Source organism: Limanda limanda, chromosome 22 (assembly GCF_963576545.1).
Source record: "Limanda limanda chromosome 22, fLimLim1.1, whole genome shotgun sequence".
NCBI lineage: Eukaryota > Metazoa > Chordata > Actinopteri > Pleuronectiformes > Pleuronectidae > Limanda > Limanda limanda.
The window spans coordinates 3,032,473-3,055,273 of NC_083657.1; the positions used below are offsets into that span (position 1 = coordinate 3,032,473).

At 42.2% G+C, this 22,801-nt stretch overlaps 2 protein-coding genes across 2 annotated transcripts in view; one reads left to right on the forward strand and one right to left on the reverse strand.

Moving 5' to 3' along the window:
- The window catches only part of arhgap36 (Rho GTPase activating protein 36), a 29,932-nt gene extending 20,012 nt beyond the window's left edge, over positions 1 to 9,920 (forward strand). The window contains exons 7-13 of the mRNA XM_061066617.1: positions 662 to 812; positions 1,106 to 1,254; positions 2,045 to 2,215; positions 2,821 to 2,909; positions 3,006 to 3,238; positions 4,250 to 4,539; positions 9,693 to 9,920. Coding sequence (XP_060922600.1) covers positions 662 to 812; positions 1,106 to 1,254; positions 2,045 to 2,215; positions 2,821 to 2,909; positions 3,006 to 3,238; positions 4,250 to 4,539; positions 9,693 to 9,920 — 1,311 coding nt within the window. The remainder of the gene's footprint in view (positions 1 to 661; positions 813 to 1,105; positions 1,255 to 2,044; positions 2,216 to 2,820; positions 2,910 to 3,005; positions 3,239 to 4,249; positions 4,540 to 9,692) is intronic.
- usp12b (ubiquitin specific peptidase 12b) lies at positions 8,150 to 22,284 on the reverse strand. The gene is made up of 10 exons (XM_061066367.1): positions 22,168 to 22,284; positions 18,151 to 18,231; positions 17,762 to 17,845; positions 17,522 to 17,651; positions 16,912 to 17,195; positions 15,410 to 15,486; positions 15,227 to 15,310; positions 14,665 to 14,862; positions 13,475 to 13,553; positions 8,150 to 10,229 (listed from the first exon to the last, which is right to left on the reverse strand). The coding sequence occupies exons 1-10, from the start codon at positions 22,213 to 22,215 to the stop codon at positions 10,128 to 10,130; spliced, it is 1,167 nt and encodes a 388-aa protein (XP_060922350.1). The 5' UTR covers positions 22,216 to 22,284; the 3' UTR covers positions 8,150 to 10,127.
- Positions 22,285 to 22,801: the final 517 nt, after the last annotated feature.

Here is a 22,801-nt window from a genome sequence, read left to right on the forward strand (position 1 = left end):
AATAGTATAGTATATAATATAACATAATATATATTTATATATGATAGTAATTATACCAATATAATAACAGTATATAGTAATAATGGCAGCAACAGTATATATAATTATAATAGTAGTAATAATATAATAATAATAATTATAATTATAACATACACATGTATAAATATGTGTATATAGACTTATATATACAAAGAAAATAAAGAGAGTATTATATAATATATGATATATAGTAGAGGTATAGATATAAGTATTTGACTATACAATAGGTAATATAATATACTATGACTGTAAGAATATGTAGATAAACAAGTCTTCATAATCTGAGTTACATTATATTCTATCTGATCTATTCCTGTATTATTCCATTTCATTGTAACCTCTTCATCTGTGAAGTGGGTTAATGATGAAGACGATGATGACCTGTAGATGTGTCATCATCACATCATGAGTTCATTTCCCCGTCGTGACGCTCAGGATGAACTCTCCTCTGATTCGCTCTCGTCCAGTTTCCTGTCGACTTCGCTGGAATATCAAAAATAATCCTCAAGTGTCGACGTGTGAGATCCTGTTTTTGAGAAATCGCCTCCGTCAGGGGAAAAGTGGCCTCGGCGTGGGAGTAACGTGTGTGTGTGTGTGTGTGTGTGTGTCTGTGTGTGTGTAGCTGAGGGAGGACTTTGACGTGGGCGTGGACGTCCAGCTGGACGAGGAGCACAGCGTCCATGATGTGGCGGCGCTGCTCAAAGAGTTCCTGAGGGACATGCCCGACCCGCTGCTGCCCCGGGAGCTGTACCCGGCCTTCCTGCACGCCAACCGTACAGAACACCAATCACTACACTTTATATAAATATACATAAAGAACGCTTTATCTTCTATACATAAATCCAAACTTGTGATATGAAGACGTTTGATACATTTCTTAGCAGAGATTTGAAAAGGAACTTGTAAAATCACGTGAACATGTGTGAATTTGTGATGGACGACGTCACAGCTCCACAGGATTGAAGCCAAATCGCCCCCTGGTGGCCGGCTGCAGTTAATCAGTTTAATCTTTATTCTCTTCCTCCTCCTCTTCCTCCTCCTCCTCCTCCTCCTCTTCCTCCTGCAGTGCTGAGAGGAGCCGACCAGCTCCAGTACCTGCAGCACCTCCTCTACCTGCTCCCGCCCTGTAACTGTGACACTCTGCACCGCCTCCTCACCTTGTTACAGACGGTGCAGAGCTTCGCCCAGGACACCGTCGGGACCCAGGACGAGGAGGTAACACTTCATCATTCATCATCATGTCAATGGGGAAAAGCACTTTGTATTATTTATTATAATAAAAAGCTGGAATGCTCCTTTAAAGGACCATATTTGTTTTTTTAGGTTTAAACTCAGATATCTCACATTATCACCTCTCAACTTCTGAAAGGTCAATTCACACATATCTCCTTCCTCCTCCTCCTCCTCCTCCTCTCCCTTCCTCCCTCTTCCTTCCTCCTCCTCCTCTTCCCTCTCGTCCTCCTCCTCCTCCTCATCGTCCCCTCCTCCTGCTCCTCCTCCTCCTCCTTCCTCCTTCCTCCTCTCACCCTTCTCCTCAACCTCTCACCCTCTTCCTCCTCCTCCTCCTCCCTCCTCTCACCCTCCTCCTCCTCCTTCCTCCTCCCTCCTCCTTCCTCCTTCCTCCTCCTCCCTCCTCTCACCCTCCTCCTCCTCCTTCCTCCTCCCTCCTCCTTCCTCCTTCCTCCTCTCACCCTCCTCCTCCTCCCTGTCCTCCTTCCTCCTCCCTCCTCCTCCTCCTTCCTCCTCCTCTCACCCTCCTCCTCCTCCCTCCTCCTCCTTCCTCCTCCTCCCTCCTCCTCTCACCCTCCTCCTCCTCCCTCTCCTTTTCCTCCCTCCTTTCTCCTCTCACCCTCCTCCTCCTACTCCTCCTCCTCCTCCTCCTCCTTCTCCTCCTCCTTCTCCTCCTCCTCCTCTCCTCCTCCTCCTCCTTCCTCCTCCTCCTCCTCCTCCTCCTCCTCCTCCTCCTCCTCCTCCTCCTCCTCCTTCCTCCTCCTCCTCTCCTCAGATCCCGGGGAACAAGATGACAGCAGCGAACCTGGCTGTGATCTTCGGGCCGAACCTCCTCCAGAGGGAGGGGGGGGGGGAGGTGAGTCCTCACTCCATGGGGATCGAGGACAGCTCGGCCGTCATCAGCGTCACGCTGCTGCTCGTCCAGAACCACAGGAGACTCCTCACGGTACGACCAGACATATTATATATATATATATATATATATTATAGTCTTATGATCATATCTGTTATTGATAGACATGAACACGAGTGGATCTACTTGCAGAAATGTGTCATTTATTAAAGTTTCAATTCTCTCAAATCATAGAAAAACTTTTAATTTAAATTTAATCGTGCAGATTTAAAGGTTTTGATGTTGTGCACTTTGGTATTTTTCTTATTCTGGCAATTTTTTAATAGTTTTAATAAGGGCTGGGCAAGTTAACTCGTTTTACTCGAGTTACCTCAAGTGATGAGTTAACTCGATTAATTATTTTATCTCACATTAACTCAGGTTTGATTATTTATTGTTTTATTGTGAAAGTCAGGCTTTTATTTTGTGAAAGTCTGTTGCTGACTGCTGCAGAACAGGAAAAAAGAAAATAATTGGCGGATAAACAATCGAGTTAACTCATCACTTGAGTTAACTCGATTAAAACGAGTTAACTTGCCCAGCCCTAGTTTTAAAGCAACACTATGGAACTTTTACTGAGCAACAGCGCCCCCTGCAGTAGCACTAAGTGTGTGTCTGTCTCTGTGTGTGTGTGTGTGTGTGTGTCTCTCTCTCTCCAGGTGTCTGCCGAGGTGCAGCAGGAGGTCCTGATGAGTCTGATCCAAACCGACCCGGACATCATCGACTACCTGCTGCGCCGGAAACTCAGGTAACCATGACAACCAGTCCCTCATTATAATAATAACCGCCAGCTCTGGCTCCGCCCCCTGTCCTGACTGGTTCCTGTGTCTCTCCCACCGTTCAGCAGCAGCCACCTGACAGTAGAGGGCGGCAGTGAGTCCGGAGGGCGCCGGGACACAGGGGCGTCTCTGGACTCTGTGGGGGGCGGGGCGTCCAGCGGGAGTCTGTCCCCCCTGGAGCCCCCCTCGCCCCTGTTCCCCCCCGACGGCAGCGGCGGCGAGGGCAGCCTGACCAGCGAGGTGTTCCTCAACGTGCTGAAGCTGAGCCAGACCCGGAAGCGGCAGGAGACCCGATTCGGTACCTGGATTTACTGGAGTCCATATTGTTTTGAATCTTTTGTTTAACAATTAGGGTTGCAAAATTCCGGGAATATTTAAAGTTGGAAACTTTCCATGGGAATTAACGGGAATTAACGGGAATTAACGGGAATTAACGGGAATTAACGGGAATTAACGGGAATATACGGGAATTAACGGGAATTAACGGGAATTAAAGGGAATAAACTGGAAATGTTGTGGGTAATTTATACTAACTGTATTTACCTTGTCGTATACAGACATAAATATAAACATTTTGTTTTGTCATAGGCTGATTTGAGTCCTGAGGAAACTTTGGGCACTTGACTATATGCTTCTGCATCGTTGTGTCATTCTTAACATAGGTCTTTGCACAGTATTTGCAAATGTACCTTTCCTTCTACATTGGATGGGGTGAAATGTCTCCACACATGAGAGAGTGCACGTGGCATTGTTCTGTAGAATAAGATGAGAAAAAAGTTTGTAAAAAAACACTAATGCAATGCCAGAGATATAAATAGTTAGCCAAACAATTGGAATCGTCTGTAAACATATTTTACAATTGATGGATAAATGAATGGAAATAGTCTAGATGAACAGATGAACAATCCTCAATCAGCATGCTAATATATTTTCTCCAGTAATATCATGGAAACTTAACTGACTAGTCCTGCACTCTACAGCAGGCCTCAATAGCCCTGCTGTAGAGTGAAGGATGCTGGGAGTTATCTGTGCATGTGATGTAAGAATGCACAGTGGAGGGTTGAAACTCAACGTTCCATACATCTTTAAAATAGAGTTTTGAATGATGTTTTTATTGCTCAGCGTTTAATTTGCATTGTTTTTTTTCAAAATTCCCAAAATTCCAGAGCTTAAAATTCCCGTGGAAACTTTCCAGAAACTTTCCGCCCCTTTGCAACCCTATTAACAATAGGAATCAGTACAAATGTTGCTTCAGCACCGAGGATGTAAAACTCTCCCGTCTCCTTCCCACCAGGTGACGTCCCAGCAGCTAAATCCATCAGCCACATTCGCCAGTTCCACTCCCACCACAACCTGCTGAGCCTGGCCCACTCCTCCCACCACTCCTCCTCTTCCTCGGACCCTCACGACCGCCGGGGTCCGCTGGGCGCCGCCCTCAGCTTCTCCCTCGGCGGCGGCGGCAGCTGCTCCAGCCTCAGCGGCTCCAGCGACAGCAGCATCTGGGTGAGGCAGGCGGCGCCGCACGACGACAGCAAGCCGTCGCCCGCCGCCAACTTCTGGGACTTCTTCACCGGGAAAGGGTCGAGCTCGGAGACGATGGTATGATGAAGGGCGGGAGGAAGAGGAGGGGAAGAGGGGAGAGGAGGTGTGTAAGAGGTCAGAGGTCAGAGGGAAAATGGTCCTGTGACATTTGCAGAAAAGGAAAAGTATATTTTCAGGATTCAAAATGCGTCTCAGTCACATCAGACGTCTCAATTTTGATGAGAATGCTCCTTGTTGGAAGTTCTCTCTCCTCTGACCTCATTCCTGAACGAAGAACATCAACAAGGGAAGAAGGAAAATGTCTGAAAAACACTCGAAACATTTTTTAAAGACAGTTTGAGGCCAAACATTTGAAGCACGAGTTGCTCGGACCAGGACCAGGACCAGGACCAGGACCAGGACCAGGACCAGGACCAGGAAAAAGAGATTCAATAAAAACCACCATGAGATCATCAGGAAGTGGATTGCAGTACTAATGTAATACAATGTGTATATATAATGTGTACATGATGTATTCCTAAGTTTACAAACCTTTTGTCTTTACTATACGTAGACGTGTGTAACTGTAGCTTCACCTGTAACCATTTCAGCTCCAGAGGAAGATTTCAACCTTCAGACGATTCATTGTCAATAAAACCGATCAAACACAAACTATATTAAAAGAAACAATATATTTTAACTGCGTCTCTTTCCTGTTTGTTTGTTGGTCTGCAAGATTTTCTCAAAACTTGGTGTAAAGCTGTGATACGAGTCAATTCTATTTTTCTATATCAAGGTTTCAGGATCCACAGCTTTCCTTATAAATCCTCCTATGATCAAAAAGCAATTAATACTTTATATTTCATTATAAGGTTAAGATTTAAATCAGGTTTGTGTGACCTGATGTCTGAGAAGCTTTCAAGCTTCTTCCAGCTCCTAGAAATAAATGTTTGAGGCTTCCAGGAGTGCATTGGCTTCGTTCCGCCACAAGAGGGAGACATTCACCACGTTAGCTCACTTTGCTCCTGAACACTTTTTGATAAGCATGTTTATGTTTTGGGGGGAAAAAGCCAAACAGCTGAAACTGAACCGATGTTTATGTCTGGAGTCTATATCGTTTACAGTTGAGTAACTTCAGGCCCTGTCCTCAGAGCATAGTGGGAGTATAAAGTTTGAAATGCACAAATTGAACTTTGTCTGGAAACATCTGTAAAATAAAGCACAGCAGAGGATTTCACACAAATTAATCCTGAGAATCCACAGCAGAGAAACACACGAGAAGACTCTTTAAAACCAGTTTGTGTTTTATTTCAAACGCCATCAGAAACCAGTCGTCTGAACCTCAGCTGCACAGACACAAACTCACAGGAGACCAGGATCCACTTTGAATCCAGACTCTCACAATCCTCACTTCATTTAACAAGATACTAAATCAAGAAGTTTTCTCTTTCTTCCTTGGTTAACTTTGGTGTAAATAAGTTGTTTCCTGGTGTGTGTCTGTGAAGCTGTTGTGTTAACGACTCGTTCTCGTCCGTCACATGATTCAAACATTTACATTCTCGTCTTTAAAAGAGGAAGTGATGTGAAGTCCAGACATTTCAGAGGAAACAAAGTTCAACTGTTAAAGGAAAAATCCATCTGCGCTTTTTTTATCCAATGACTTTGTGGCTAAATGTTGGTGTTGACAATTTACTACATTTCCCATCATGCCTTTCTACAAACATCTCATATTTCCTTCGTCCTTACGTCATTTTGAAGAACAGAGATATTCTCTCTCTTTGCAGATGACAACTTATTTTAAATGAGAAACAATAGTTTTTCTCGACCCTTTAGAATTTCTAATTTGTTGAATTGTCGTTAACAAAATCTAATTTGTATGAAAAGTTTTGCAAAGAAAGTTATTAAACCAGATATTTGGAAGCAATACTGAACTGTTAAGGCTGAATCAAAACATTTTGATAAAACATCCATTTGACATTTAACATTTCAAGTAAATTTTTGATTAACCTCCGACTAAATATTTTACTGTTTCTAAACAAATCTTTGGAATGTCTTTGCTGTAACTGTTGATAAATCAGCTATAAACTAATTTAAGTTCTATTAATTATTGATCAAACTAATTATAATACAAGTCTGTTTATAACTTAAAGTGGATTTTTCCTTTAACACAGTGATTCTCTTGACAGTTTTCGGTCAGTTTCTTATAAAACGTCTCTTCTTCTTTCTCGTTACAATACTTCGACCAATCAGTTTTATCTGGGGCTGTTTGTTTTAGTATCCTTGTGATGCCACATGGGTGGGGCTTATCATTTGTTATAATTAAGCCCCAGACATATTCATTCAATTAAAAGTAGAGACAAAAACATCCATTAACATTTTCCATCTAGGGTCAGTTGATTATTTCCAGCAAGCAATTAATTATATTCCAATAATTACATCTGTATTTATGTACACGTCAAAACAAAATAAATCATCAAAACATCCGGAGCTGCCTACACAAGAATGGTAGACTGTTAAAATTAGTAGAATATATCAAAATCAAGAGAAACATCTAAGAAAATAAGAAGTTAATATAAACATTCATATTTATTAATAATATTTAAATAAAAAGTTACTATTTTGGGCGCCGACGACTTCCGTGAACGGTTTTATTTCCTCGTCCGACTGAATTCTGAGGACTTCATCTCAAACGAGATCTTTTTGTGCTTGTTACTGTTCTTTTACATCACGAGAGCGAAGGAAACTTTCTTTTAAAAGGTTTAAATTCAACTTCATTTTTGGAGACTTCGCAAAGTAGATCAAACCCAAAAACTTTGCAGGAAATAGCAGCGCAGGAAAGAAGGTAAATAGTGTCGAACCTGACAGAGTTCGGGACGAGACGTCTGAAGTCGCCTTCTCTCCTTCTGAAATTCTCTGATTTAAGCTGAGGGAGATTTGGATCCACGACTTTCATACGACGCATGGAACTGGAACATTTCAGTCGCTTAACGAGATATAATCTAGTTTTATCGTGTGAAAACACAAACTGACCAGAGGATTAGTTAAAAGATAAAAACATGAGGCAGTTTAACAGCACTCAAACTCTTCCATCCCCTTGGGCAGAAACTTTTTTCCCACGTGTAGTTTGCTACAGGAACTAAATTTAGTTTGTGCTTCCTCTCGTCAAAACCCAAAATAAACCTCGGGCTCGTCGGGTCAGAACAAATACGCCCGTCATCCTACGAGTTTCTGCTTTGAACATTCTTCCCGTCACGACTTTAACAAGCAGCTCGGTGACTGAACTGTCGGAGTTCCGTGGAAATCGAGGCGACGTGAATCCAAACGATGTTTCTGGCCTCAGAAGGAGAGAGAGCGAGCGACTCGAGGGTCGAGAGACAAACTCAAAACCCAAACTGAGTTTCTCCAGGTCGAGCAGCGGCAGCCCTGGTTTCATTTCACTGTACATTTGAACATTCAGATAATACTTGAGCCACCGCCCGGACACTCAGCCGCCGTGGAATATAAACAAGCTAAAACGCTGCAGAGAGAGAGAAAGTCTCCATTCGCTTTCCATCTGCTGTAGAGGCGGGGGGGGGGGCTTGCTTGTTAAACCAGGACAGCCCAGTCGGGTGGAGCTTTGTGAGCTCAGCAGTGTGAAACTAGAGATGTTCCGATGCCAATAACAGCAAATCAGTGAATACACGTCCTTAAAAGTGTTAGTTTCAGTCAAACCTGCAATTTTATTTTCCCAGAAATCACTTCTTCTTCTTCTTCGCAACTCAAACAGAAGTTGTGCTGTTCTGCCACGAGCGGGAACTGATTTTGGGGCAGCGAAGAAGAAGAAGGGATTGTGCGTTAGCCGGAGAGAGGTAACATGTAAAGTAAAAAGAATAAAATTGAGAATAAAATACGTTAAACAAGTTTTTATCCTTGTTAATCACACGAGAAATTGGCATCGGAACATTTTGACGTAAATCAAACTTCAAAGAACGAGACGAAACCGAGAAGTAAAGTAAAAGGTTGAAATGTTTCCTGTTTCTCATGAATTCAAATAAAACTTTACGTGTTAATGAAGCGATTTGCGGAGTTTGAACAAACACTGACTGGTTGATAAAAGCTTCACTTCAGTCAGATGAGTCAGCAGTGAATCAGAAGCTGTGACCTTCCTGAACTCGTTGCCTTTGAGCCGAATTGGATCCGATACCGAGCAGAGGAAACTGTTCTAACCACAACAACAGGCATGAGGCCGTCTCATCACATCCAGCGAGTCGGGGAGCGACTGTGGGCGAGCGGCACGCCAGCCGAGCGCCGCCGACGTCACCGAGAGGAAAACATGTTATGTAAAAGCTCCGAGCTGCAGCTGCACAAACCGGAGCTGATCTGTGCCAGCGGCTGATTGGCTGCTGACGCTCTGCCAGCTTCCAGCGAGGTGCGTGCACGGAGGAGTGAAGGGTTCGCTGTCGATGAGTAAAGCTTTAAAACAAAAAGGGAACTGAACATTCACAGGCTTCATGTAGTGTCTGTCAGAGGTGAAAGGAAAGAACCGGTCTCTTTGTGTTTGAGCCTTAAAAATGACATTTGAAGGAGTGTTTAAAAAGCAAACTGCAGAAAGGGACTCTGGGTAAATATCTGAACAGGAAGTGCCTGCTTCAAAAGGTTTAACTAACCACCTGACCGCTCGTCCTCTAGGGTTTGTGGCCCGGAATATGACAACACACCAGGAACTCAAATACTTCCACTTAGATCTCAACTTTCTATGCGGCAGCCAATCGAATTGTGTTAATCTGAAAGAGGAGGAGGAGGAGACGGGTGTATTTTCCCGCGTGGTTCTCTTTAGCATTGACAGCTAGCACGACAGCTTAGCATTAAACTGTGAGTGTTTGAGTCCTGGGAACAGGAAGTGAAGATAATAGAGGACAAACCTTGTAAATAATCAATACAAAATATAAACGGTTAAATTACACCAACCGTTAAATGGTATTTCGGTCAAATTTTCAGAATTCAAATATGAAAAATGAGGCAAAATTTTCAGTCAGAGACGTTACTGGTGTAACACGTAATGTTGTTAGCACCGCTTCATGAACACTGCGAACTAGCAACAGAACTCGATCACGTTGTGCGATGAGGAAACGTTGTGTCGGTGGTTGTGTTGTTGTGACACGATGTTTGTGTGTTTGTGGATGTGTGTGTTAGCGTGAAGCGAAGGAGAAGCTTCACGGTGGAAAGCGAATTGAGCTCAGAATCACACGCAGGCTAAAAGAAGACATGATGACACCGACGGTAACCATGACGACGAGGATGATTGGCAGCCTCTGGTGTCGCCTCCTGATTGGTCGTTCTGCGTCGTCCCCCCCAGTCTCTGCAGCGGTTACCTCGGCGATGGAACCGGCGTGCACACGGTGATGTCAGCCTCTTGGATTGGCGTCGGCCATCTTGTTTTGGTCGTGGCGCTCGCTGCAGTGTGGGCTCGGGGGGTTTGAACGGGGGGGGGGCGGTAATCCAGGAAGCTGCCATGCGACCTGCGCACGGCTCCACCGATCCCAGGGGGCGCTCCGGTGCAAATCTCCGCCCACAAGGGAATAAAGCCCGGGGTACTTGTGTGAGCGTAGTGGGCGGAGCCGCTAGCAGCTGTAAGCCCCTCCCCCTCTGTTGAGTGACAGTCTGTGGGGGTTTGAGTGGCGGCTGGGTCAGTCTCTGGACTGGTAGAACAGGATGTATCCTGACTCAGAGTTCTTGGAAATGTCCGACGTGAGGCCGTAGAACTCCTCGATCGCCTGGGCGTCGATTTTCTACAAAGAGAGAAGAAGAAGAGAAGACGGAGGTTGAGTTTGTGACGTAAGAGAAGAGTTCGTTATTTAAGTTCAGATCTTATCTCCAAACTCCACCTCGGGCTAAACCTCCTCCGTCATCTTACATCAACATTCCAACATGTTAAAGAGACTTAAACTAAGGTCAGAACTTCACATTTACTTCCAACTTTTTCACAAGTTTATATAAAACATTCTTTTCTATTTCAAATCAAACAAAATCTGCACTGAAAATGATAAAAGTTATTACAAGGAAACCACCACAGTTGCAAAAGCTTAGTATCATGATAGAAACCACTTTGTTTGTTTTATGTACATGTGACCTGGTTTCTGTCTTAGAATCAAAGTTAGTAGAAAAGGAAAGATGTTATTCCCAGTTTCCTAAGAACACAACACAGACGTTTTAGGAACTCATATCTTCTTTGAGTCTTTGAGTCTTTGAGTCTGAGAGACAAACCCGAGCTGTTGCTGCAGAGATCAGGACGCTTTGTTGTTATTAGAACTGAAAGCGGGAGAATTGATCTGTGAGCAGCTGCTCTTCACTTTGCTTAACACCAGCAAATCGTTTTTGAACATTAGTTTCCACTTATTCTCCAGACACGAAAACCAGACGTGTGTTTTATTTGCATGAACACAAGGACGACTGGTCTTTGAACTTCTCATCATTTCTGTGTGTTGTTCCGCTCGGTTGTGTAACTGTTTCACGACAGGGTTCCTACAGGTTTTAACAAGATAAATTTAAGACTTTTTAAGACCACTTTGAATAGAATTTAAGACCTATTTTATGACCATACTGGCAAAAAGTATGAAGGAAAATTACTATGAAAGAAGAAATAAGTCACAGAATTACTTACAAAGTACATTTATACCCATTCACCATAAGAACAATAACAATACACAAGTCAAACAAGCTTTAAACATGCTTTAAACATGCATTAAACATGCTGAAATAAATTGAAATAAAAGGATGTTCCATCAAACATGTCCAGAGAAGGAAATTAAACATCCCATCGAACACTACAAAACCTCTAACTTCTCAGCTCTGGCCGAATCAAATTTAAGACCTTTTTAAGACTTTTTATGGCCTAAAATTTCGATTATTAAATTTAAGACCTTTTAAGACTTTTTAAGACCCCGCGGGAACCCTGCACCAGCTTTTCTTTTCATTTGGTCACAAATCTCCATTTCAATGTGAGCACGCCGACGCCTGTTTCTCATTTGCTGGAGCGGCTCTCGGTCCAGGAAGTGGATGAGGCTGAAAACTAACTTTTAATAAACATATTTGTTGATCGGTGGTGAAAGGGAACTGGCTGCGAGATCAGAAAGATCCACAGAGCTCAACAAGGAGAACAAGACAGATCAAACTGAGGAAAAAGGGTGGAAGCTAAAATACAAAGCAGACAGGACGAGTAGATCCATTAAAAAGAAGAAGAAAGTTTGAGTTTCAGCTTTGCAAACTCAGCCAGTTTGTGTCGACTGGACCAGATGTTCCAGGAGGATTCTTCACCATCCAAGTGGAAAAACACACGGCTGCCATCAGCTCTGAACATCCGTCCCTGGAGACTGTGCCTGAGCAGCAGGGGAACCTCCAGATCTAAAGTAAAATAAACTTCTCTAATTAGCTAAAAGTTCCCAAAGACTCGAGTCCAGTGCAGGTTTCAAGTCTATTTAAGGCAAAAGTAGCTCGTGGATGAAGTGGAACTGGATGAGAAACGATGAAAAACATTCTGTCTCTTAATATGAAGAATGTAAAAGACGGGCCGGTGTGGAAAGCTTTAGAAAACCAGTGTAGCCAGTGCAGTCTGGATTCATTTATGGTCATTTGACCACGATAATCTGATCAGCTCATCTTTGCAGAGTTTTCTTCAAGGTGTTCTGGACGTGTGGACGAATCGAACAAAAAACAAAAAGCCTCTGGCCGCCGGCTTTCGCAGGTTCAGAAGCATGAACACAACCGAACGTTGGACATTACCAGGGTTCCTACAGGTTTTAACAAGATAAATTTAAGACTTTTTAAGACCACTTTGAATAGAGTTTAAGACCTATTTCACGACCATACTGGCAAAAAGTATGAAGGAAAATTACTATGAAAGAAGAAATAAGTCACAGAATTACTTACAAAGTAAATTTATACCCATTCAACATAAGAACAATAACAATACACAAGTCAAACAAGCTTTAAACATGCTTTAAACATGCATTAAACATGCTGAAATAATTTAAAATAAAAGGATGTTCCATAAAACATGACCAGAGAAGGAAATTAAACATCCCATCGAACACTACAAAACCTCTAACTTCTCAGCTCTGGCCGAATCAAATTTAAGACCTTTTAAGACTTTTTAAGACCCCGCGGGAACCCTGATTACCCACAATCCCCAGCAACTTAAAACCATCTCTTTACGCTCCTCTTTGACGCAGACTGAACTTGAACTAACCCTGAAATGTTTAACTGCTCAGTCACTTGACTCCTGATCACTTGATTGCTGCAGCATGTCGTCTTTTTTTGGCTCCGACCACGAAGAAGAACAAAGTGAAAGGTTACGTCGCTGCAGATAAAACACGTCGGCACGCCGAGGCTCCAGCCGGGCACAGCTGCACTCGTTAAGCTTTACTGCATTTTGAACTTCACACGCTGCCGGCGTGGATTTCCCTCCTCGGACTCAATAATCATCACATCACCTTCATCCGTTGTTATGCAAACAAACTGTTAATAATTTGATAAATTCTCAGTTAAGAGGAAAGTAGAAGGAGAAGCGAGGGATAAAGAGCAGATGAGATGAAAAGAGGAAAGAGCAGGAACACATTATTCCCATTCCAGGTCTTGTCCTCAGGTATTTCATCTGATCCTGCTCTCTGATCTAAAGCACGTATTCACATTCTCCCGATCGCTAAAACACGTTTTCAGCTCCTCGTTCTTCAGCTAAAAGTTTGAAGTATGTAAGTCGAGCCGACGTAGGAAATCCAAACACAACACGGGGAAGCGCCAGGATCTGCAGCGTGAAGCTGTTTGAGATTCCTGTCTGGTTGAGATGAGACAGGAAACCTCCGAATGAGGATTTCGTGGTCTGGAAGTTAAAATCGTAACGCTGTGGTTTCCTAATTTGACCTTAAGTGATGGTTGTTCACTCCATTTGAAACTGAAAAACCAGAAACCCTCTCCGGCCACCGGCTGTCCCCAGAGCACGAGCACGAAGACGAGAGGAAAGAGAGAGAATCGTTCTCACCTCCACGATGTCGTCATCGAACAGCAGCCAGAAGCCGTGGCTCTTCACGATGGTGATGTAGTGTCCTCGGTTGGGACCGCTGCCGAGACGGAGAAGACGAGACAGACACGGGAGACATTAGACAGTTTCAAACGTCATATATCAACTCGAGATGTTGTTGCAGTTGTAATAAAGAACATTAAGACATTTAAATTGCAGCTTCAGCCAGAAAACTGAGAATCAGAATCAGAATTATTTTAATTGCCAAGTATATTTGCACACTCTGTCTACATATTCTTAGACTCATAGTATATTATATTACCTATTGTATAGTCAATTACTTTTATTCATAGTCATACCTCTACTATATATCATATCATACTCTCTGTACATTCTTTGTATATATAAGTCTATATACACATATTTATACATGTGTACATGTTATAATTACTATTATTATATCACCATTATTATTATATATACTGTTGCTGCCATTACCATATACTGCTTTTATATTGGTTTAATTACTATCATATATAAATATATATTATGTTATATTATATACTATATATACTGTACTATTCTTATATACTGTCTAACAATACCATTTCCATCATATCATCAGTATCTACCTATTTTATTGTATTTTATCTTGTGCTTCTGTTTTTTTATTCTTTCTACCTCAATATTTTTTATTTTATTTTATTTTATTGTATTGTATTTTATTGTATTCAAATATACCGGCTGCTATGACAACTTAATTTCCCTTCGGGGATGAATAAAGTACTCTATCTATCTATCATACAGGAAATTGCCTTGGTGTGGTTGGTGCACATAAATAAGAATTAGACGTTAAACAACAATATATATATATAAATATATATAAAACAATATAAAACAATATAAAACTAAACAATATATACAGTGAGAGAGTTATGGGCACGTACAGTGCTAAGGTGCAGAGATTTTCTGGAATAGGCGCTGACCGTTAATATTCATTAACAAGGAAAACAGCTGTGTGTGTGTGTGTTGTTGTGTGTAAAAGTAACTCTGGTGACTTGTCAACTGAGGTTAAACTAAGTTAACCTCTTAGTAAACTGAACAGTTGCATATATTGGAAATATTTGAAAATGCCACTGTACATAAAAACAAAACAACAATATATACAGTAATAACAACAAACTAAAGCCGAACTAAAGCGGAGGACCGACCTGCCGCAGTGCACCACCACCGCCACCAGGTCGTACATGCGGTCCGGGTTGGTGGCGTCCCCGGACGTGTTGAAGAGGCGGAGCTCCAGCGGGAAGACGACGCGATAGGACAGCTTGGTGTAGCGGTGCAGCTGGTCCATGTATTTAAAGCGCTTCAGGTGGAGGGCGAGAATCATCGGGAGCTTCTTCACCCGCATCCTGACGCAGAGACAGAGGTTTAATGGAGTCATGTCGTTTATTCATTCAGTCGCTGAACTCAACATGAAGTAGGAAGACTGCAAAAGTATGTTTAAAGTTGTTTTAAATCCCGACGAAAATTGAAAAATAAAGTGCAGAGTTTAAAAAGGTCAGTGGAAATAAACCACAGACACAAAGTGCTGCGACCGGCTATTCAGAAACCGCTGTGGTTCACAGGAAGACTTTAAAAACACCGATGATGAACTTTTGCAACAGGAAGTCCCCCTGACTGGTTGCCGTAGCAACACCAGATGTGGGTTCAGGGGTTTCTTTCTAATAGAACAAATCAGACGGACGGAAAAAGCCAGAAGCTGCTGTCACTCACCTCTTCTGTGCTTCCTGTTTGCTGCGACACTGCTCACAGTAATACTTGTATTCACTGCATAGTGTCTCCGTGTTGCTGAAGCCCCTGTACACAACACAAACACACACACAGACAGACACACACAGCTTGAGATAAACTGTGATCATCATCGTCTTTTCCTCCATCACATGAGCGTGTAGTTACCTCAGACAGTGTGTGATGGACGTGTTCTGCTCCACGTCCACCGACAGGTCCAGGAAGTCCTCGTCTTTACTGCTGACCTGAACACAGGTGAAGAGTCGGGATCATTTAGTCCAGGCAAAGTAGCCCATTTTGGAGCAAAAAATAGAAGTAATTGTAAAATAATTTTTTTCAGCATAGATCATTTCTATGAGGTGTCCAGAACAACATACTAAAAGTCCTAAGAAATCCTAGTTGAGGAAATATGTTTAATTCTCATCAATGTGCCAATAAGGCAACAATACACCCAAAAGGGCAATTTTCTTCCTTTACTCCAATCAAAATAAAACTTTACACAATGAAAGTAACCATGAAACGTAACATTTTTTGTATTACAAGTTTCTTTGAAAATGAATTTTTTAGGGCTGGGCAAGTTAACTCGTTTTAATCGAGTTAACTCAAGTGATGAGTTAACTCGATTGTTTATCCGCCAATTATTTTCTTTTTTCCTGTTCTGCAGCAGTCAGCAACAGACTTTCACAAAATAAAAGCCTGACTTTCACAATAAAACAATAAATAATCAAACCTGAGTTAATGCGAGATAAAATAATTAATCGAGTTAACTCATCACTTGAGTTAACTCGATTCAAACGAGTTAACTTGCCCAGCCCTAGAAATTTTTATATGCAAGTGAGCTATACACTAATCGAATATGCCCAAAATACACCCAAATAGGCTTAATATTTTCCTTCACTCCTACCACAATAAAACTTTACATGGTAAAAGTATACATGAAAAGTAACTTTTTTTGTATTACAAGTTTATTTTGAAATGAATTTGAATATGTACATATGTATTGTCTCTCCCCACATCTCGTATTGATGAGAATTAAACATATTTCCTCAACTAGGATTTCTTAGGACTTTTAGTCAGGGTTCCTACAGGTTTTAACAAGATAAATTTAAGACTTTTTAAGACCTTTTTAAGACCACTTTGAATAGAGTTTAAGACCTATTTCACGACCATACTGGCAAAAAGTATGAAGGAAAATTACTATGAAAGAAGAAATAAGTCACAGAATTACTTACAAAGTAAATTTATACCCATTCAACATAAGAACAATAACAATACACAAGTCAACCAAGCTTTAAACATGCTTTAAACATGCTGACATAAATTGAAATAAAAGGATGTTCCATAAAACATGTCCAGAGAAGGAAATTAAACATCCCATCGAACACTACAAAACCTCTATCTTCTCAGCTCTGGCCGAATCAAATTTAAGACCTTTTTAAGACTTTTTAAGGCCTAAAATTTTGATTATTAAATTTAAGACCTTTTAAGACTTTTTAAGACCCCGCGGGAACCCTGTTAGTGTGTTGTTCTGGACACCTCATAGAAATAATCTATGCTGAACAAAATTATTTTACAATTAGTCGGTCGTAAAACGCTACTTTGCCTGGACTACATTATCTCACCGCCCGGTGGTCAACTGGTGAAAACACAACACGGGAACCGACACTTACGGCTTCACAGTTCAGACACCGCGTCTCGTTGGTCAGCGTTCCCTGGAAGATCTCGTGGACCCACGTCTGCTGCGTCTCCTTTGCTCCTTCACCTTCACCTCCTCCCTCACTTCCTCCACCTGTACTTCCTCCTCCTCCTCCACCTCCTCCTCCTCCGTTCTGCACCAGCTTCCCATTCTGCTGTCGCTCCTGGCTCTTCTCCTCCTGGAGCAGGTCTGCGATGGTGTTGAGGAGGTAGTTGAGGAACTCGTGGGCGTCCTGCTGCATGTAGTTGTCAAACAGCTCTGAGGGGGAGAGAGAGAGAAATATGGCAGATGGGGGAGGAAGAGAGGAAGGAAGAGAGGAAGTAGACATTAACGAGGGGAGATTAGCTCATTAAGATTGATTCTTCTCCATCATCTGCTTCTCATTCCTGGATCTGTCTGATGACTCTGTTTCCTCAGCTGTGAGATTAACTTCTCTGACCTCTTCATTTCATCTTCTCCAAACAATCAAGTGACTCAGCTGTGTCCCTCATGGTGAGAGAGAGTTTAAATAAAAGACAAAGAGACAGAACACCTGCACATTAGAAACTTTAAAGAGAGGAAAGAACACATCTCAGTCTCACTACCGTTCTCTTTTCTCAGCCGCGAGATGAACTTCTTGGGCGGGATGACTCCGACCTTCTTCTTCTGCGTGGCGATGCTGTTGAAGAGGTCGGACAGACACGTGAGGAGCGACTCCTTACGCCGCGGCTGCACCTGGAGAGGAGGAGGAGGAGGAAGAGGACACACCTGTCACATCATAGAAGAAGGAAACAACCCAGTGAACCAGCCTTTGTAATAAATCATATAAACTAAATGTCTCTTACCTTGTACGCCAGCACCTTCTCCCTGAACGGCCGACAGAAGTACAGCGCCTGCAGCACCGAGTTACAGTAGCACGTGTTGCCAAACTACAAGAAGGAGAAGAAGAAGAAGAAGAAGAAGAAGAAGAAGAAGAAGAAGAAGAAGAAGAAGAAGAAGAAGAAGAAGAAGAAGAAGAAGAAGAAGAAGAAGAAGAAGAAGAAGAAGACAGAGGGAAGGAAACGCACAGTGAGCTGAGGGTGTGTTTGTTACAGTCGACAAAGTGCTGCTCATCTTGAGAACTGTTGTGTTTCTCTTTTATTTTGAAGGTCTGGGCCTTGAGAGAACTTGAGATAATGAACAACAGTGAACTTAACACACGATGTGCAGCTGTGTGTGATTGTCGGACACTCACGTTGACCAATCCGAAGTAGTGTTCGTTCACGGGAAACTGTTCCGGTCCGATCTCCTTTTCCAAGGCTGAGGCATTGGCGCCCTGAAAGAGGCGGAGCAAAGGGTCACGATGACATACAACTGTGGCATAAACATTGTTCCTCAGACATTTGTTCTTCGTTATCATAATTTCCTTGACACTGTAATAAAATTAACCGAGAGAGAAACTTCCTTTTTCCTTTCTCTTCATTGTTTTCCTCTGAACCATCTGTTTGCTGCAGCTGGGTTTCCTGCTTCACATCCTCTCTTTCCTCTGCACAGGCTCATTATGTGTTTGTCTATTATCTTACACAAATGAAAAAGCACCTTTCTCGTGTAAATCTTTCATTACTTGGACGATTCCTTTCATATATTGGCTCAAAACACCTCGTTTTTAGTTTGAGAAGCTGTTTGAAAGTCTGCATTTTTACACATACGTTAAAAAGAAGCTGTTAAGAGACAGGTTCATACACATTTTGACCAATGGATTTCCATGACTTTAACAACTTTAAACCAAATTTCCATGTCCAAACATTTTTGCTAAATCTCGGTGTATACATGAAAAAGTGACAAAATGTAGTATTTAAACTAGCAATGAGAATTCCAAGGCATACAGTATACCTTACCTTGCTTATATTTTGAGCGTATTTCTTTAAAAGCATATGAATTATTTAAAATTCAGCGTAAATGAACGACATGAAAATATGAATATAACAAATTTCCATGACTTTTCCAAAACTTTTGGGATTTTATTTTTTTCCATGACTTTTCCAGGCCTGGAAATACACATTTTACAATTCCATTCTACATCAAGTTGATGTAGAATATTGCTCTGTTCACTTATTCGTTTTACCTGGTCCAATATTTTAGATAATCCTATTGTGAGAACTTTCCCGAAAGACCATATGTAATTGAGTAATCTGTCTGGCAGCTTGTTTTTATTTTTGTTGTTTGTTTTTGGTGTGTGATTTTACCCTATGTTTTGTTTTTGTTTGTAAATTTGTATTATGTATTGTCAACACTTTGTTATATATCTGAAAATTGTAAATAAAGTATTAAAAAAAAAAACAATTCCATGACTTTTCCAGGTTTTTCATGACCGTAGGAACCCTGAGAGTGTAGCTCGGGTTGGAATTTGTGTTCAGGCGTTTGGTTTGTGTGTCTTGTTCAGGCAGCACGATGAGGAAAGAGGATCCTCACACTAACCATGACGCAGCTTTTCCTACGAGTGAAGCTGACGACCCCGGTGGCGCCATTACTCATCCTCACGCTGTGTGATGTCAACAACAACAACAACAACAGGCCGACTGAGGTTATCTATCGAACAATCGCGACCTCGGAGCGACACAAACACAAACACGCTCTGTCACGTCAGGCGATCGCACAAAGGGACAGATACATAAAGTGCCTGAGGGAAGGAAACGATTTATTCAGGACGAGCTGTAAAACAAACTGTGTGATTTATGTTTTCAGCGTCAACAGAAACTGGATTATAAAACAGACTGGTCGTTCTGTTTAGTTGCTGCATCAGTCTGGGCTGAGCCGGACAGGAAGTTTAAATTCTTGAGATATTTGGACATTTTCCTGCTCTATTCTCGGATATTTTCCAGAATTTTTGCAGGAAAAGTTCCAGAAAATGTCCAAAGCAACAGACTCTGATATTTAACGTTCTCATATAAACATCTCTATTCTTCAGTGTTGGTCTGGAAGTCGTCCAACATTCCATGAGATGTTCTGATCCTTATCGTTTGAAATGTAGTGAAACAGCCCGACCGAGTCTAAATGCTAAATGTTACAAGTTATGATCACAAGTTGTTGCTCTGAGACAGACATCTGTATCACTGTCGTCTCCACATTCACATCAAATCGTCAATATCCGTCCCCGAGAAGAGACAGACACAACTCAGAGGGGACAACGATATGGACATTCACGCTTTCACGAGCCAAATTGATTTTCACACAATTAAATAACACAAAACAAAACCTTGTCGGCTCACAAAGCTGCAAACGGACCAAACAAACCTGCCAACCTCAGCTTTGTTTGTGTTTAAATGGGGTGGCCCGGTGCGTGTGTGTGTGTGTGCACGGTCTTTAACAACGTGCACGTGCCACAAACACACAAACAGACACACACAGACACACACCATCAGAAGCACCAGCGGCCAACAGACTCTTCGGTGGCATCTGCCTAAGTTTCAGTCACAAGTTAATCTTGCAGCTTTAAGCTTTGTGTGTTTGTGTGTGTGTGTGTCTGTGTATTTGTGTGTGTGTGTCGTGTGTGTCTCTACCACAACACGAACACACAACCCACAGTTGCAATGGCTCCATTTCAAAACCTTTTAATTTGCTTATTATAAAGAAAGAAAAGCTGAAACTATTGATCATCAGAGAGAAACTCAGCAGCAGAATCTAAATGTAGTTTTACAGCTCGACCTTTGACCCCTGACTCTGCAGAATATCAGCCCAGGGATCAGGAGGTTCCAGGATTTCATAACCTTTAGAGTAGCTTGGTTTTAAAGGTTTTAATGTCCTGGAACTTGCAGAAGAATCAGTAAGTTCACAAATATTAAAACCTGTAAAATACACTGGTTTGAAATCCTGCAACTTTATGGATCCTGGTAATTCAGATCATAAATCAGACTGAAGCTCAAGCAGGTTAGAAACAGCTGGTAAAGATGATGAAGATGAGGATGATAGTGATGAAGGATGATTTATTAAACCTCACAAACACCAGCAGCTGGTTGAACATTAGCAGAGATGGAAGGTTTCAGGCTCGAGTCCCATGACAGGAAACACTGGTTTTCTCCGGATCAGCTGTGGGAGGTGATCACATCCACTGGTTCCCACTGTAAACCAGTTCACTGAGTGTGTAACTGGTTTGATTCCAGTAGAAACCAGCTGTGATCTACTGGTTTCCATGGTCACCAGTTCACTGTGTGTGTTACTGGTTTGATTCCAGTAGAAACCAGCTGTGATCTACTGGTTCTCCATGGTCACCAGTTCACTGAGTGTGTAACTGGTTTGATTCCAGTAGAAACCAGCTGTGATCCACTGGTCCACCATGGTCACCAGTTCACTGTGTGTGTAACTGGTTTGATTCCAGTAGAAACCAGCTGTGATCCACTGGTTCCCACTGTAAACCAGTTCACTGAGTGTGTAACTGGTTTGATTCCAGTAGAAACCTGCTGTGATCTACTGGTTCCCACTGTAAACCAGTTCACTGAGTGTGTAACTGGTTTGATTCCAGTAGAAACCAGCTGTGATCTACTGGTTCCCACTGTAAACCAGTTCACTGTGTGTGTAACTGGTTTGATTCCAGTAGAAACCAGCTGCGATCTACTGGTTCCCACTGTAAACCAGTTCCCTGAGTGTGTAACTGGTTTGATTCCAGTAGAAACCAGCTGTGATCCACTGGTTCCCACTGTAAACCAGTTCACTGTGTGTGTAACTGGTTTGATTCCAGTAGAAACCAGCTGTGATCTACTGGTCCACCATGGTCACCAGTTCACTGAGTGTGTAACTGGTTTGATTCCAGTAGAAACCAGCTGTGATCTACTGGTTCTCCATGGTCACCAGTTCACTGAGTGTGTAACTGGTTTGATTCCAGTAGAAACCAGCTGTGATCTACTGGTTTCCATGTGGACCAGCACTGAGTAAACAACTCCTCAACTCAGCGTTATGCTAGCACGCTAAGCTAAGCTAAGCTAACCTGGACCTCACTGCCCTTCCCGGGGGTAAACACACTGAAACCCGGGTAAATAACGGGAGGGACACCGCCCTGACTCCCACACGGAGCCGGGATCCCTCCACTGAACCCCGGTGCACACGGAGCTAACACCACCGGGCTGAGCTCCACAGCTCCCCGGGTTATCATCCTGCTGCTAGCCGAGCAGCTAGCTTAGCATCCCCGGCTCCACTCGCCCGGGCAGAGGTTCGAGCCGCCGCGGGGGAAAGAGGCTCGATCCGCCGCAGGGCTGGAGCCGGATCCTCGGCTTCTTACCATCGTACAAATCGAGGCGATCTTCCGGACTGTCATCAGTATTTCCATCCGCAAGCCGCCGCCATGCTGGACCGAGCCCCGCGATGAGATGAGAGAGGAGCCGCTGAGGCTGCTCGGTTCCGGGGGAGGGAGAGTCTCCTGCCCCGGTGTCCGAGTGCTGTCAGCCCGCAGAGCGCAGACGGCACTTCCGCTCCGGAGCCTTCAACATAATCATAGTAATATATTATTATTATCATTATTATTAGTAGTAGTATTAGTATTGCTGTGAGTTTTATTTCAGTGATGAAACAATTGCTTGTTGCAGCCTTGCACTGTCATTGTATCTTAATTCTGCTGTTGTTTATATTATATTATATTATATTATATTATATTATATTATATTATATTATATTATATTATATTATATTATATTATATTATATTATATTATATCATATTATATTAAATTATATTATATTGTAGTGTAGTGTATTCTATTATATTATATTATGTTGTATTGTATTGTATTATATTATAATATATTATATTATATTATATTATATTATATTATATTATATTATATTATATTATATTATATTATATTATATTATATTATATTATATTATATTATATTATATTATATTTAGGGCTGGGCA